The sequence below is a fragment of the Leopardus geoffroyi genome, chromosome A2, assembly GCF_018350155.1.
Source record: "Leopardus geoffroyi isolate Oge1 chromosome A2, O.geoffroyi_Oge1_pat1.0, whole genome shotgun sequence".
Classification (NCBI taxonomy): Eukaryota; Metazoa; Chordata; class Mammalia; order Carnivora; family Felidae; genus Leopardus; species Leopardus geoffroyi.
The window spans coordinates 30,161,769-30,178,777 of record NC_059331.1 but is presented as its reverse complement, the minus strand read 5'-3'; the positions used below and the strand labels follow the sequence as shown (position 1 = coordinate 30,178,777).

General features: G+C 41.8%; 1 protein-coding gene across 29 annotated transcripts in view; it reads left to right on the top strand.

Moving 5' to 3' along the window:
- Positions 1-17,009, top strand: part of CADPS (calcium dependent secretion activator) — a 481,890-nt gene that overhangs the window by 317,247 nt on the left and 147,634 nt on the right. For 16 of the 29 annotated variants that reach the window (XM_045496967.1, XM_045496969.1, XM_045496972.1 and 13 more), the window contains exons 11-12: positions 7,024-7,236; positions 11,997-12,008. In XM_045496967.1, the coding sequence (XP_045352923.1) occupies positions 7,024-7,236; positions 11,997-12,008 (225 nt within the window). The remainder of the gene's footprint in view (positions 1-7,023; positions 7,237-11,996; positions 12,009-17,009) is intronic. The other 13 variants (XM_045496986.1, XM_045496979.1, XM_045496958.1 and 10 more) reach the window with 1 other exon arrangement.

The window sequence follows — 17,009 nt, the reverse complement described above, 5'->3', positions numbered from 1 at the left end:
CAGGACTATGTGTGTGTATGTCAGTGTGTGTTGTTTTTCACGAGTGCTGTGTGGGCCTGGCAGGGTCTGCGTCTCCACGTCTAAGGGAGCCCGTCCTGTGTATCTCTGTCTGGTAACTACAATTCAGGGGTAGCTGATGGCACTTGAAAAGAAAGCCCTTCTTTCCTAAGAAGACACCAGTCCCCCAGCATAGACACCGAAGCTCCTAGCCTTATGTAACTAAAAGAACCACACAAATGGTAGTATTTCTCATAAGTTTTACATCCTGCCCCCTCACACCTCTTCCCCCCCCCCCAGTTTTATCTTTTTCCTGGGGGGAAAAAATGAATAAAAATCAGCCTCAAAGAACCTTCAAAATGGGGGGGGGGTGCGAAATCATTTCAGCATATTAATGAACAACAAGCACCAACAGCCCTCTCCCAGAGAAGTTTATTTTTATGCCAAATCTGCACAAGGGAAACATTTCCAACCATACTGCTTTATTTGGCCCAAAACCTTTTTTTCTACTCCCATATTGCTCTTCCACATGCAACAAAATACACATAAAAGAAAAACAGAGTTTGAGAAAAGATAGGATGTTAACCTGAAAAGGTGCGGCGGGGGAAGGCCCAGCCCGCCTCGGAAAATGAGCACCTTCAGAATCGCCACCCTGAGTAATTTGGACCAACGCCCACCTCCCGCCTTGGTAATCTGCTTCGGGCCAGAGCGTGATAGGGAGCTGACCACGGAAGGCGAATGTTTCCGCCTGGAAAGCCTTCCTAGTGAATGGAGACTACGGGTTTGAAACAGTTGCATGCATCTCACTGAAAGGATGTGGCTCCCGAGTTAAGAAACCAGCCTCACGGGTTCTGTGATAGTCTGCATTCTTCTCAAACCATCGCGTTCCCTTGAGAAAAATAGATTCCAACTTTCCAGAGACCTGCGTTTTCCAGCGGGAGGCAAAAGGGCCCCACCTGAGAAGGAAATACACTAGCATCTTCTTCTGACAGTAATTCCTTCCACGCCCGTTCGCTGCTCCTTTCTCCCACACGGTTGCATTTGGACCTTACACAATCCCACCAAGGAGACAGGACCAGGATCATCTTTCCCATTTTGAAAAGAGAGAAAAAGAGCTGGAACTCAGGGTCTAGCCCACGTCATTCTTTGGCACTTGCAGGAAAACACAGCGATGCGTATCGCTAGAGCAAAGCTCGAATTGTTATTTTAGCCCAGGGAAGCAGAATTCTCTTCCTACACTGGGGAGGGCAGGAGCAGAGAGAAAGCTGTTCTGTACACATGCAAAAGTTAGCCGCGCACATATATGCTGAAAGCCTCTTTTCTTTTTTCCACATTGATCCCACGGGATATCATTTATAAATTCCTCCACCAAAGGTGTAAACGGAAAGTAAACGGATTATGTTCTTGAGAATAAGAAGCCACTTCTTTTCTGCTCTTCCGTGTACGAAGTCCTATGTATTTCCAAAGTGATGTGTGACTGAAAATGGAGATTTAAAGGCTCCCACTTGTCAGAAGAAGTCTAACTCAGAACTGCTTAAAGAGTGCTTGTTAAAAGTAGAAGTTCCTGGGGCGCCTGGGTGGCTCAGTCGGTTAAGCGTCCGACTTCAGCTCAGGTCACGATCTCGCGGTTCGTGAGTTTGAGCCCCGCGCCGGGCTCTGGGCTGATGGCTCGGAGCTTGGAGCCTGCTTCCAATTCTGTGTCTCCCTCTCTCTCTGCCCCTCCCCCGTTCATGCTCTGTCTCTCTCTGTCCCAAAAATAAATAAATATTAAAAAAAATTTTTTTTAATAAATAAATAAATAAATAATAAAAGTAGAAGTTCCTGGGCCCCACTCCTAACCTATGAACCAGAGGGGCGGAAGGCAGAATCCTCATAGTTAAATAAGCAGTGTAGAAGGATCCCTATGTACGGTCCCGCTTGCCAGCTGGAGAGGGAGTCATGCACAATTTAGCCCCTGTCCTCAGAGATTTGAAAATCTCAACTGCCCCCGACAGGTGAGCGTGCAAATGGGGAAGGACATCTGAGTACTTCCTCTTTCTCCTGCTCTTGGCTTTATGCAGGGCACAAGTGGAGCCAACAGGTGGAGGTTGTTTATGGGGCAGATAGCGTCGTAGGGGTCCGTGTCCTTGCCTTTGCACCAGGCTCTGATTGAAATGGGCACCTAGACACAAGCCTGTGTGCCCCGTCAACTCTACCTGTTTAGTATCTTTGAAATGTTAACTTGGGGAATTAGTAAATCATTGTGTGTGAATTTTACATACAGGGTGCTCATCTTTACCTAAAAATGGAAAATGCTTCACTTCAACTCTCCCTGGGTATGGTTTGGAGAGTATACAGTGATCTCTCAAGTTCTATGAGATTAAGTAATTACGTCTAAATAAAAGGACATTCCGAATAATTCAACGGCACAATTTAAACAAGCACATCAAGCCTTAGACAACTTTGCCGTTAGGAATAGACTATGTCAGGGCTCCTGGGGGGCTCAGTCAGTCAAGCTCCTGACTCTTGGTTTTGGCTCAGGTCATGATCTCACCATTTGTGAGTTCGAGCCCCGCATCGGGCTCTGTGCTGATGGTGTGGAGCCTACTTGAGATTCTCTCTCTCTCTCTCTCTCTCTCTGTGTCTCAAAACTGAATTAATAAACTTTTAGTAAATAAGTAAATAGACCATGTCCATCCAAGCAGTTTGTTGGAACAGCAGCTCCCCTTCCACCCTGCAGGGAACTGGCCACTATTCCCTGCCTGGGCTGCCTCTGTCCTTTCCCAGACGTGTTTTCTCGTTCTTGACAGGTCCATACCTGTGGGGCTGTGCTCCACGTTCTCCTTGAAGCGCCCATGCACTTCCATACGACACGTCCCACAGATTCCGTCCCCAGGAATTGCTCTGCCTGATCTAAAACTCTGCTGCCTCGGAGCATGTGTCGATGTTCACTTTGCTTTCTCCTCCCTTGGGATCCTTTCAGCTGGGTTGCTCTGCTCCCTCCTCACTGTCGTTGGTGTGCCCTTGGTCTCCCATGCTTTCTGGAAAGGCTCCGCTGCTCTCCGCTGCTGTCATTGCCATGGCTTCTGCTGCTTTAGAGATTTCTCCTTGGGCCCCACTCTGTGCACGATGAGGCTTCATTCTGTTGTTAACAACTAATTCTCAGAGAGCTTTTACTTTGCGTCAGGCCACGCTATTCAGCTTTGCAGGAGTATAGCACAAGGGTTACGATCGTTAGCTCTGGAGCCAGACGGTGGGGGGAGAAGCCCAGCGCGGATACTTACAGCCCTATTTTGTGTTCATGGCCTAGTTATCGCCTTCTCTGTGACTGTTTCCTCATTTATAAAATGGGAATAATAAGGCTTCCTTCATAGGAAGACCATTGAGAGGATTAAATAAACATCTGAAAACTTCTTAGTATCTTTCTACCTCTACCTCTCCACTGTCCAAAGCAACTCCATGAACTGATGTTTTGATGGTGGCTCCAGGAACACAGCCTCCCAAGTCCAGGAGGGTGGGGATCCAACACCCTGGAGGGTGGGGGTTGGGGCAGGGAAAGTACCCGCCGGTGATGCCTAGCCTGGCATTCACCGGCAGTATCAAAGTGGCTTATTCCAAAAGTTACCATGAGGCTGGGCTGCAGAAGGTCTGTTGACTCACTCTTTCTTTTACCTCCTTAGTGTTCATTTTTCAGGGCTTCGGGCATCCCTCAGAACTCTTCTTTCTTTCCCTTCCAGATTTTCCTTCTTATCATGCCATCCATTCATTTCATCAAGTTTTCCCAGCTTGCTAACTGTATATCATCCTATCCAAATCACCCATTTAAAAACCCTCCATAAGGAATTAGGCAAAATACTCTCTCATAATCATAACTACAAAAAAAAAAGCTTTTGTTAAAAGTGCTGTAGCACTAGACTTTCCATATAAAGAAGTAGCTGCTTATGGTTCTAGAAACCCTGGCAATTCTAAGTGCAGAACTCCCCAACACACACCCACTGTTGCTGAATAGACACCTGAATTAACATTATCAACACAACGGAGAAGTCTTAATGTCACCAGAAATCTTTTCCATTGGCAAATGTCAAACAGGCTAGTGACTGGGCCTTGTTGGAAACTTGGGGATGCTCTTCCCAAATATTCCCGCTCATTCTCCTCTCCATATTAAACTGAGAGTTTGGAGGATGATGAAAATATGAAGCTTTATTTCCAGCCAGTGACTGGCATACACAGTCTTCTGGACTATGTCGACAGACACGATGTAGCTTTGGTCTGAGCCCAAAGAGGCTTCCACCCACCTCTCTCTCTGAATTTTAACCTTGAGAAGAGCCTGTGGAAAAAGATGGGTCTGTAGAGCATTCATTCACTCAATAAGTATTCGCTAGATACCTACACTATGCCATGCGCTGTTCTAGGTACTAGGGAGACAGCAGTGAACGAAACAGACAAAAATTCCCTGTCCTTATAAAGTTAAGTAAATTACATAGCTTGTTGGAAAGCGATAAGCAAGACAAGAGAGATGGTGACTGAGGGGTAAAGGTCAAGGAGGGACTCAACAAGAATGTGATGTTTGAGCAAAGATATGAAGGAGGTGATGATGTGAATCATGCAGATATCTTGAGGAAGCATGTTCTAGGCACAGGAAGGAGCAAGTGCAAAAGTCTCGAGGTGAGAACATACCTGGAGTGTTCCAGGAACAGCAAGAGATCAAGTGTGGCTCCTGGGAAGAACGTGCATGTCTGCACGAAGGAAAGAGGAGGAGGAGGAGGAGACAAGGGTAGACGTAGTGGTGGGTCAATTCGTGGAGCCTTGAAGGCCTTGTCAGAACCTAGACTTTTCCTTTGAGCAAAATGAGGAGCAACTGGCTGGTTTTGAGCAGAGGAGTGACATGACTCGACTCTCGCTAAACTGATTACTCTGGCTGCCATTGAGAATCGACTATAGGGAGTGAGGATGAGGCAGGGCAGATAAGGTGGGAGGCTATTAAAATAGTACAGGTGAGAGATGAGCATGACTAGATCCAGAGTGAAAGCCCTGGAGGTGGAGGAAGGGGTCAGATTTTGGTATAATGTTCTGAAGGCAGAGCCATCAGAATTCCATTGGAAGTGGGTGGTGCGAGAAAATGAGGAGTCAGAAAGGATCCCAAGGTTGAGGGCTTGAACAGCTAGAGGGGGGAGCTCAGCTTTACTGAGATGGAGAAGAGTTTGGGAGAAAGACCAGGAGTTCACTATTGCATATGATAAGCTTGGGGTGTCTAGTGTCTATCAGACATCCATGTGAAGAAGTCAAGGAAACCATTAGATGTCCAGGTCTGCAGTTCACAGGAGCGGTCCAGGGTGAAGATAGAAATGTAGGGACCATGAGCATATTCATGGTGTTAAGACTGGAAGGCATCATTGAGGAAGAGGAGAAGAGGTCCGAGGACTCAACGCCAGGATGCTACACCATTCACCAGTCAGGAGGAGGAAGAGAAGCCAGCAAACAAGACTGACAAGCAGCAGTCAGGGAGGGAGGAGGAAATTGGGAGACTTGGAACCAAGTGGAGAAAGCGTGTCTATTTCAAAGAGAATAGAGTGTCAAGTGTGGCTGATATGTCGATGGATAGAATAAAATGTAGACTCTGAACTGATCTTTGGATTCAGTGATGTGGAAGTCGTTGGTGACCTTGACAAGTTTCCATGGGGCAGCAGCCTTATTGGAGAAGCTTTAAAGCTGAATGGGAAGAGAAAGACCTTTGTTACTGATGGTGTGGTCCTCAGATCAACACCATCCATCCTCTGGGAGCCTGTTAGGAGTACAGGATCTCAGGCTCCTGCCCCAGACCTACCAAATCAGAAGCTGCCTTCTAACAAGATGCCCACAGGATTCACATGTGGGCTACAATTTAAGAACCCACGGTCAGTATGGCTAACATTAACAACTCAGGCAACAACAGATGTTGGCAAGGATGCGGAGAAAGAGGATCTCTTTTGCATTGTTGGTGGGAATGCAAGCTGGTGCAGCCACTCTGGAAAACAGTATGGAGGTTCCTCAAAAAATTAAAAATAGAACTACCCTAAGACCCAGAAATTGCACTACTAGATATTTACCCAAGGGATACAGGTATGCTGTTTCGAAGGGGCACATGCACCCCAGTGTTTATAGCAGCACTCTCAACAATAGCCAAAGTATGGAAAGAGCCTAAATGTCCATCGACAGATGAATGGATAAAGAAGATGTGGTATATATATATACAATGGGGTATTACTCAGCAATCAAAAAGAATGAAATCTTGCCATTTGCAACTACCTGGATGGAACTAGAGGATATTACGCTAACAAAATTAGTCAGTCAGAGAAAGACAAATAATCATATGACTTCACTCATATGAGGACTTTAAGATACAAAACAGATGAACACAAGGGAAGGGAAGCAAGAATAATATAAAAACAGGGAGGGGGACAAAACATAAGAGACTCTTAAATATAGAGAACAAACAGAGGATTGCTGGAGGGGGTGTGTCGGGGAGGATGGGCTAAACAGGTAAGGGGCATCAAGGAATCTACTCCTGAAATCAGTGTTGCACCATATGCTAACTAACTTGGATGTAAATTTAAAAGAAAAAAGAAAAAAAGAAAAAGAAAAAGAACCCAGGGTACAGATTCCCCTTATGTTGTGAAGAGAATAATTGGAGTAACCGAAGGGAGAGGTGGGGTCAAGAGATGGTTTTTTGGTGGTGGTGGTGGTGGTGGTGGTTTGTTTGTTTCCAAAGATAAGAAAAACAATAGTATGTTTATAGGCAGATATCTACCCAACCAGTAGGCAGCCTGCTTGACACTTCTGTCCCTAGGAAGACAAAGACAGAGACAAGAGCCAGTCTCAGAATGTCTCTTTAACATTATGGCTTCACTCTGTGGCCAAGTGGGTATCAGACTTCCCATCTTAGAGTCCGATAAACTGCTCCTCCCTTCTCTGGCCTGAGGAAAAGCAGTAGAAATGGCCTTTCTTGGGCACGGTTCTGCCCAGAACATGGTGGCTCAGCTTAGTAGTGTTTATTCCCTTTTATTCCAGGGTTAGAGGGTGGCCGAGCCTTCTTTAATGCAGTCAAAGAAGGAGACACCGTGATATTTGCAAGTGATGACGAACAAGATCGGATCTTGTGGGTCCAAGCCATGTATCGGGCCACTGGGCAGTCACATAAGCCAGTGCCCCCGACCCAAGTCCAGAAACTCAACGCTAAGGGAGGGAACGTGCCTCAGCTGGACGCCCCCATCTCCCAATTTTGTAAGTAAATATGCCATTTGTTAAAAATAGCTCTGTAGAGGAAAGCAAATTTTCCAAAGTTGAATTAGAAAATCTAGTTGCTTTAATGTTAAGGATTCATAAAATTATGTTTGCTGGGGGGAAAAAAAAGATTAATTCAGGGGGAAAAAGTTGGAACTAAAATGTTAGATGAAAGTAATTTTAAAGTGCAATACTTGACATTTCCCCCCAAGGACTAAACAGAGGAAAATATATTTTAGGTATATTTTTATCTCTTTGTTTTGGTGAGAGTTTGGAATTCACAGCCAGGCTTGTATTTGTTTGAGTCCTTCAAATATAGTAGGTTATGTACGTCCTTGACTCATTTCTTCCTATTAAAAGTAATTTTAAAATAGGGCTTGATTTGAAGTAAATTTAAAGCTGCAACTTAGAACCATTTAAAAATAAATGATGACATTATCACATGCAGTGGAAAAAACAAAAAAAAAAAAAAAAATGGTACCTAAAATCCCATTCTGAGCAAATATACCAGGACCCGGCAATGAAGCTATTTCTTTAAATGTTGCTGGTTCATTTTCCAGTTCCTTTTCCTCTTACCTCTGTATCCGTTTTAATATCTTGCCCTTTTGCCATAACTTTTTGCTACCTAGGAGATTTTTTTTCCCTCTCCCAACACTTCTTATACATGAGGCAAGGTGAAATCCAGCATGCACTTGGAGACGTTTATTAAAACAAAGGCAGTGGAAACACTGGAAATATAAAGCACCAAATAAAGTAATTCATTTTAGTTACAAACATCAACTATAAATAGAGAGTTGTGCCATACCCCAAATATCAAGTCATTCAGGGATCACTCAGGTACAAGTCATTTTCAGCAATCATCATGATGATTCCTTACTTTAGCACGGAACCTACTCAGTCTAGTTCACAGAGACAACCATCCAGGCCAGGAGACATACAAATGAGGAAGGCAGACGAGGTCCCTGCTCTCAGGATACCTGCATCCCAGCACACAAATCAAAAAAATAAATAAGATATTTGCAGACATTGAAAAATACAAAAAGAATATAATGCAGTGGTGACTGGGTAGAGAGAGATGATCTGAACTCAAGCCCAAATGATAGGAAGTCAGCTCAAAAATACCTTCCCAGCAGACAGGAAAGCAGGTGCAAAAGCCCACAGCAGAAACTTGGTCTTCAAGGCAGTGGTTCTACATAATCTCTCCCTGTCACTCTTAAGCAAAATATGCATATGATTCGAATGATTTTACAGCTACACAGCTAAAGAGAGGTGAATTTTCTTTCCTAATAGATTCCACTGCCATGTCTATTTCTGTGTTCTTGTAACACCGTTGCTTATGGCAAAAACAAACAAAAACTCTTTTTGGATGAGAAACACTACCCATCAGGTGCTCCAAGAAATTCCTGTCCAGTACCAATGGTTTCTTAAAGAAAGATGTATTACCCATGGAACATTATGGATAATCACACCATCACTATGGGTTTCCATACAGAAAACCCTGAAAGAAGGAGGACGAAGTTGAGGAAGGACATTGGGGTAAGGGACAGCCCTCCTGAACGTAACCACCACCATCTTCCCCACTCTCTTCTTGTTTTCTCTAACATTTGTGACACTTAAGTTTATCTGAGATCAATAAAGAGAGAAGGCAACATCTCTTTCTCTGGTTTAGTCATGATTTGAGATCAAGCATACCCAATATTTATTTACTTTGTTTTAAAGAAACACTCCGTGATGGAATCCTTCCTTTCACCCTGCCTGACAGGCTCCATTTTAATAAATTTAGAAACAACACATCCTATCATGTTCCTCTGAAATAGAATTATGTGCACATCAGGGGAGAAAATTTCTAATTGTAATCACCATCCAGATCAACCTCATAGAACGTGTATCTGAATTCAGTGGTATTTGGAAAATGTTGGTTTTATTTCCAAAGAATCTCAATTTCTTCTGAAGTCATTTCACCTACCTTTCAGTGTTTATGTTCTATCATCTGCCCAGATCAAGAAATCACTGCTTCATTTGTGATTAGCCTCATTTTTTCCTCACTAGGGTAGGAAAGAGGAAGGAATTCAGGAGTAAAATTCAATGGAAACCAGGTACTGATTGAAAAGAAAGAAAAAAAGACCACCAGTGGAGGCTGCTGAAGAGGCAATGAGTGTCTCCTCATGGAAATATGCAGGGGCTTTTGATTAGATTTTCCTCTGTGGGTAAGATTCATTTAGCAAGAAAATTAGAGTGCTAGTCATTAGGCATCAGCAGGAAGATTTAATTGAGTGCACAGGAGCTTGATGTATGTCACCACCCTAGTTGACATAGGGAACTTGTATTAAATGGAGAATCCAAAGCAAAATTCTAAGGGTTAGAATATGGGTAATATCATCCCTAGGTAAGCATGGGAGCTAATAGGTAATATCATCCCTAGGGAGCATGGGAGGTAGACTGAGAGATATGTGAGAAGGTAATGTAATTCATGCCTCTGGAATTTGTCCGTACCTTGTGGCAGAACCACCTTCTCTAGTGTCTTCTTAATCACTGTTAGGAACAGGGGTTCTCCAAAGGGTGTGAGGCCCTACTACACCTCCAGGTTCTATAAGAACAAAGCAAACACATTCATCCATGCAGATTGTGCACTTCCTTAGTCACTTTGCACACAGACAAAAATGTGAATGGTGCCTGTTGAGTTGTGCGGTGCCCAATATGCACAACTGTATACCATGACCCTCCAATAAATGATAGTCCTTACCTGGAGCTTCAATCCAACAGTGTCGAACCCAATAATCCCATAGTTCCTTTACTACTAAAACAGACGCTCAGCACCCCTCCAGATTCTTTCTATCGCTAGTTTAGGCACTTAATAAAAACGGCAGCCAGAGTACCAGCAAGTGAGGCTTCTTTTCCCATAATTTAGCAAAGGAATCCAGTCAGGATTTTAACCGACCCAGCCTTTTGCACCACACCTGATCATTTGCAGTGAGGGGTATATAACACCAATGCTAAAGATTAAAAAAAAAAAAAAAGGAATAAGGAACTTTACATTCTGTAGTACTGCCACTGAGTAGTTATGCATAACAACCAAAAACTCGCTGGGGGTTGGAGAATATATCATAATTTTTAGTGGAATCTGCCACAAAATGGGGATTATGTCACAATTACTTTACAGCTACACTTAGTTTGTTAATTTCAAACCATCACTATGAAACAGATCGGGCCTGATCTATGGGTAGCAGTCATACTCACATTGTCGATTCATACTTAGGGTCACCGCCTTACCCAGATTTGCCCACGACTTCCCTGGTTTTAGCTCTGAAAGTTCTGTGTCCCCAGAAATTCATTGGTCCTGGGAAAACTGGGACAGGTTGGTCACCTGGCACTACAAAGCAAGGTTCTAGAAAAATGAAAAACAATCACAGCATAGTACTAAGTAGCAAACTTTGATCCTTCACTGATATTTGGCTCTCAGTCTAAATTGTCACGTCGCAAACATTCAGGCACCGGTTCTGGAACAAAATGAGTAAAACCAATCAAGTATTGCATTTTAAAAAGGTTTCCTTGACTTCCAAAAGGTAAGGGTCATTGTTAAATACCTAATTCTGTACACAGTTCATCAAATCCAATATCTGTTCAAAATATTTGCCATTCTTGCAAGTGAATAATTTTTAGGAACAACGTTCGAGCGAGTTAACTTTGTAATCACTTTATTAGTATTACTTGGCAAAGGGAAGCTATGGAAAAATGGGAGAGGTTTTTTTGGGTAGAGAAAAATAAACACTCCAGTCTTGTCCTGTCGCTGTCTGCTCAAGGGTAACTTGAGAATAGAACATCTTACAGTTTGGGAAGCTTGGGAGTAATTATGAGTTTATTTGGGTCTTTCTAAATTCAGTTTGACAGACTTCTGGGTACAGTTTTTATTTTTTGCAATTTCAAAATGAAAAGACACGTCTAAGAAAGAGTGGAGTGGAGTATTTCCATGGAATTGTAAAAACCGAAGAAAAAAATAGATCCTGCTATTCATTCGTTTGTATGTGACTCTACAATGATCTGGGGAGGGTTCCACCAAACTTTAAAACTTTTTTGTTCTTTTGTGGTTTTTTTGGTGTGTGTTGTCATTGATTTAATTTTTCCCCTTTCATTTTGGTTACAACGTGAAGAAATGAAGTCAGTGGCTAGCTGTCCAATATTTTTGAATCAATATGTGCAATGTTCCAATTTTGAAGGCCAATATTGCTCACCTTGGAAACTACGTCCAAATCGGTTGTTGAGGGTTGCCACAATTTATTACACCAAGTGGCCTCTCATTGAGACACCTGATTCCTGTCCAGTCTGTGTTAGAGGAACAGTAACAATCAGTACCTCCGTTCTCATGTGGGGTGGAGGGAGGGGGGATTTTAAGCTTTGCTCTTTGGTCAATGATTACTTGATATATCACTTGAAATGAGTCTCATTTTAATGTCTGTTTCTCAACTAATAACTGTTAATCACATCATACATCCCCAAAGTTGGATGTTTTTGAGAACTGTTCTATTTTTGCTATCACCCTAACAGCCTTCAACAGTTAGTGGGGTCTTGGTAACTGTTGGTTTGGGAGGGAGGGTTGATTTTGGTTTTTGTTTTATTTTGTATCATTTACGTTTTCTTGTTCAATCTTTGCTCAAACCCAAGAACTTTAGCTGCTAGGTTAGAACTCCTGTCTGCTTTCCTGAGCCTTGTTGCTAGTCTTTATGTTATTCTGGTTTGTTCCTTCTTACCCTGCTAACTTCTAGCTGGACTGAAGGGTAAGTGTTCCCCTATAGCTAGCACAGCTCAGATAATCAGACTAGATTATCTGACACCTGCAATGTGCTTCCTCCCTATCCTCTTAAATCTCCCTCATGTCTAGACTTTGTAGTAAAACTTTTCATGTTATTTTCCTGACCTTAGGTTTGAAATGTAAGCTTCCATACCGAAACTAGGATGCATGTGATGTGTGCATAATTGCCTCCTCTCCTTGGCTTTCATATTGGCATCAAATGATCCTCTGAGTAAAGCCAACCATTAACATCTCCTGATTTTTTTCATTCCAAGAATATTAATTAGCATCACAACAAAATGGCAAATAATGCCTTTGCTTCGTGGAATTTACAGCTACCTGACTGCTTAATGCCTGAAAACAGATCATTTTGCACTCTGATAATGTGGTGTTTCTCCTCTCCCATTCCAAAGATTAGAATGGTCAGCGGTACCTGTGGGGCGGTAGCCATGGATACCGTAACAAATAGAAAGGTGGGGTAGGAGACCCAAAAAGGTTAGCTGAACAAGATTTCAAGAAAGTGCAGAATACAATTGATAAAGTAAATGCATTATTTGAACACTAAAGAGGTCGTTGTACTTGACTTGAGGGTGTGATCCAAGTAAGACCCAAAAGAGGATTCATTTTGAAAGGACAGCTCTAATACATGGGACTGCCACGCACAAAAACAGGAAATTAAGGACGTGATTGAGTCCATATAGTTGATCCACAAAAGCTTCTGAATCACAACCCCCCCCTCCCCCCGCCCCACCAGAGGGTTTGGACCTCTGGTCTCTAATGTCTCTCCGCCAGCCACCCCACCCCCAAGAACAAGGATAGCAATAACTGTTTTGACATCATTTGTATTTGTATTAATTTCTCTTAATATACACCTGTAAGAGAAAAAAGAAACTTTAAAACTTACAAAAACCTTTCTCTTCGCTGAGTTACGATGAAAGAGAATCTACAATTCTTTTATTCATAGAAGGTAAAGCTGTCCACCCAATGTGTTGAGGGAAGACTTGACCTTAGAAGGAAATAGATAAATCAGTCAAGAGAGCAGGCAAATATGTACTTGAGTATTCTGAATGCTGATTTAGAAACCGTAGGTCATATCATTTCTCCTGCCCATTTAATAACAGTACTTTCTTCTAATTCTTTCTGTTTCTTTAATTTGCTTTCTTTACCCCTCTCTTTCTTTTTTTCTTTTGTTTTGCATAAATGTACCCCTGGCTAGCAGACAGATTTTTTTTTTTCACCACTCCAAGCAGATACTTAATTTAACTTTACTTTACTTTGAATGTCTGATGAGGCATTTTAAAAGCTTACCGTAGAATGTGAATATAGCGGGAATTTAGGATTTTGCTCTACTTTTTTTTTTAAAGAATGAAAGAAAGGATGGATGAATAGATGATTGAATGAATTCTGTTCTGAGCGAATTTACATATATTTGCACAACAACGCATTGCTATCCTAGTAGATTTCCAAATAGTCGTTTGCCTTTATTCCTTTCTATAGTTTTATCACTGAGAGTTTTGCTGTATCTTCTTATATTGTCAACTTGCAGTTGCTACGTTGCAGGAATGCAATATTAAAGAATTAACTCAATGCCAAATTAATTCGCATGACCCCAAACCACACTGTAAATCACTTTCCTTCTCATTGCAAAGGTAAATGACTTTTTAAAAAAGAATAGACTCCCTCAATTAGGTCAAAAATTTTCCCAACACCATGATAGTATCTACATAGTGCATGTTAAATGAAGGTTCGTTTCTTTGTTAAGTGTTTCAGGCACATTTAAAATGTATTATTCATTAATCGGCTGAGCACACTCATGTCATACAGTGATGTACAGTAAGATACATTATTAATTAGCCAACCACAGAAAGTTTATTTTTGCTCATGTCACAGGGAACATAAAGACGTCATCAAGCACTCTGTAAATTCACTGAAAATGTAATAACTACAGCAGGGGAAATTACAGATCATTTATTTATTCATTTTGAGATCATGGACAAAATCTCTACTATGCTTTTTACTCAAAGCAACTGTCTTATAAAGAATTCTAAAAATTAACTTGAAATAAACATCACATGTTTATCCCCTTAAGTATACTGCCATAGTAGTTTTAAAGTCAAGATTTTTGCAAAGTGCAATGTGGGCCTTCATAGCTCCTGAGAAGCCATGCTCTCTTGGCCATGCAAGTTAGCTTGACTGAGTCAAGGGGACCATGAAGGAATTAAGTTGTTTCTCAAGGGCAGCAGTCATGGGAAGACCAATCTTTTGCTTGCTATGCAGAGCTCAGTCAGGGCACAACATCCCCTCGTTACTTGATCATGCCAAGAAAAACTCTTCTAGAAAAATCTGTAAACAGCCAGCTGCCATCAATCATTGTCATTTCTCTATTTCATGTCTTCTGATGAGGTTGACTACTGTCATTGTTCGTTATTGTCCAAACCATACATTCACTCTTGTACTGTCAAGCAGATATGACAAGCACACATTTTTCCATATAAGAAAGATACAAAGTCACCTTTTAATTTGCAGTTGGGGTTCACAATGACTTTAGAGTCACATTAGCTATTCTCTTGCCTCTAGCATCCATCAGGAGTAACAACAGCTATAACTGTGCTCGAAATTTCAGCGATAAAGCAGCTACCTTTAGCTTATTATAAAAGGAATTCATTAGAGAAAGGAGCCTCTCTCAGACAATTTATTAATAATACAATAATTATTTTCAACGGCAGACTTTTTTTTTCTCCTAGCGTATGAAATGTTCCAAAATGTAATATTACAAAATAAAAAGAGAGATGACCTTTTGTCTTCATTCCCTTGGCTGTTAGAATAATAGGAAAATCTCAATAAAATGAAGGTTTGAACGCTGCATTAGTCCAAGAAAATTACCTTTATTCGGTAGACATTATTGCAAACTTATCTAAAAAATGGTATGTCTGAAACAAGATCACATACATATGCTTGTTATTAAGCCAAGAGATCATGAAAAATATATGTTTTCCATTGTAAGGAAGAAAAAGGAAACAGATATCAAACATGAAATAAACCCAGGCATCATGATCAAAGAACAACATCGCCAGTAGGGTCACCAATTAGTGACGTCACTTGGATTTTAATGAAGTAGATTAAATGAGAGTATAAAATCCACATAATCATATCACTTTAGGAACCAGAATTTTCCCAACATTCCTTAAATGCCAAACCCAATTGTTTCTGAGCAAACTTGGGGTAAAGTTTTGATTAGTTTCCACTTGAAAGTGTACTTGCCTTCCAGAAGTCTTTGTGTCCATCAGCCTGCTTTTGTGTCATGGATGCCATTAATAGTGCTTGAAATTTCTTAATGTAGCTCAGGTATATCAACTTTATTCGCCGAAGATTAGTCTGAAGTCATCTCTAGGCCCATGCTATACAGGACTTCAAAATCTTTATGCAGTTAAACCCCAGAAGGAACACAAGTAGCATTGTTTGGAAGATGTGTTGAATTATGCCCTACCTGCAGAGCCTATAAAATTACACGGCCAGTTTTTAGGACGTTTGGAGCCCTTGCAGACCAAGGAAAACTTAGGAACCATTCAACCAGGTCTGGAAAAGGCAAAGGTTGAAGTCCGTTCTTAAAATGCAGCCAATCCTTGATTTCTTAAAAAAACAAAAAACAAAAAACCCACGTATTAATGAAAAAGAGCATTGGTATGTATCTCCCAAAGCACGTGATAATCCAAACATCATTGGAGATTTCAGCCGCCACTTTAGCCTCCAGATTCTGTTTTGCTTACCCTATGTTTGGATTCATTTTCATTCTCCTGACACAAGGCAAACATTGGCAAAGGAAGCGATCCCAAGGTGTCCTGAATTCAGGAAGTAACTTTCTCATATTTTGCTCCGGGCTGTTTTCCCCTTGCTAACGGCAGCATTGGAGTTTCGTTTTGCTTTAATCAACCAGTTCCAATTGTTTGTACAGGGGAAAATGGAGTTGCAAGGAGCATCTATTTTGTAATGTTCAGCACTGTAGGAGAACAGACTGGGGCAGTGCAAGAATGACTATATGGTGTTGCTTGGGAAGCACCCACAAGTTCTTTGAAACAGAATTTGGAACAGCTGGACCACTGCAGTGTTTTATTTTAAAATAGACAACATATGTAATGCATATGGTCCTAGACATGTATGGAGACACAGGCAGACAATCTGAATGGTATCCAAAGACACCTGCACCTAGAATTCTGTTTCCTTCTATAAGATTTTTTTTCCCCCGAACAGCACATGTTCCCACTTTTGGATTTGCAAGATGCCATCTGAATCCCCATGTGTGTGACTCCTTAATAAAGTCAATGGGAAGTTTCCTGGGATGGAAGTGTCAGAATAAGTCAGTTAATAAACACCTCCTCAGGACCTGCCTCCTCTGAGAGCTGACGGGGGAAAGAACAGATCAGAAACTTGCCCTCAAGGAACATATTATCTAGCAAGGGATTCAACTTGTATGTGGGTGTTCTGACCACAGGAAAATTGGAACGTAAACCAGCAAAAACACAGAGATAGGACGTGCGAATTCGTTGTGCAGGGGCAGAGGAGAAGTACAATGCAGAGAGACTGGGAAGGCTCCCAGCTTCCTAGAAGCAATATGGTTTAAGAAACAACCTGTAACTAACATTAGCCATAAATACAGAGACATCCTTGGCTCGCTGAAAACTTTGATCAAGCTGGTTTCAGGAGCACTAAGAAATTTGCCCACTCATAGCTAAGGTTTATTGAGCACTTACTGTGTGCCAGCTGCCCAGGTACTTCTCAGCAGAACCTCTCAGCAACCTTCCCCCCATAGACTCAAACACTATTCTCCGTTTACATACGAGGAGGACACTCAGAAACACTAATCAGTCTGCATCACTGTCACATCCCTAGTAATGGCAGGGCTAGCCTCAAATTCAGTCTTTGTGACCCCTTAAGCCCACCCACTTAACCACCTGTTACCCTAGCTCAAATAAACTGTTTGCATTGAATT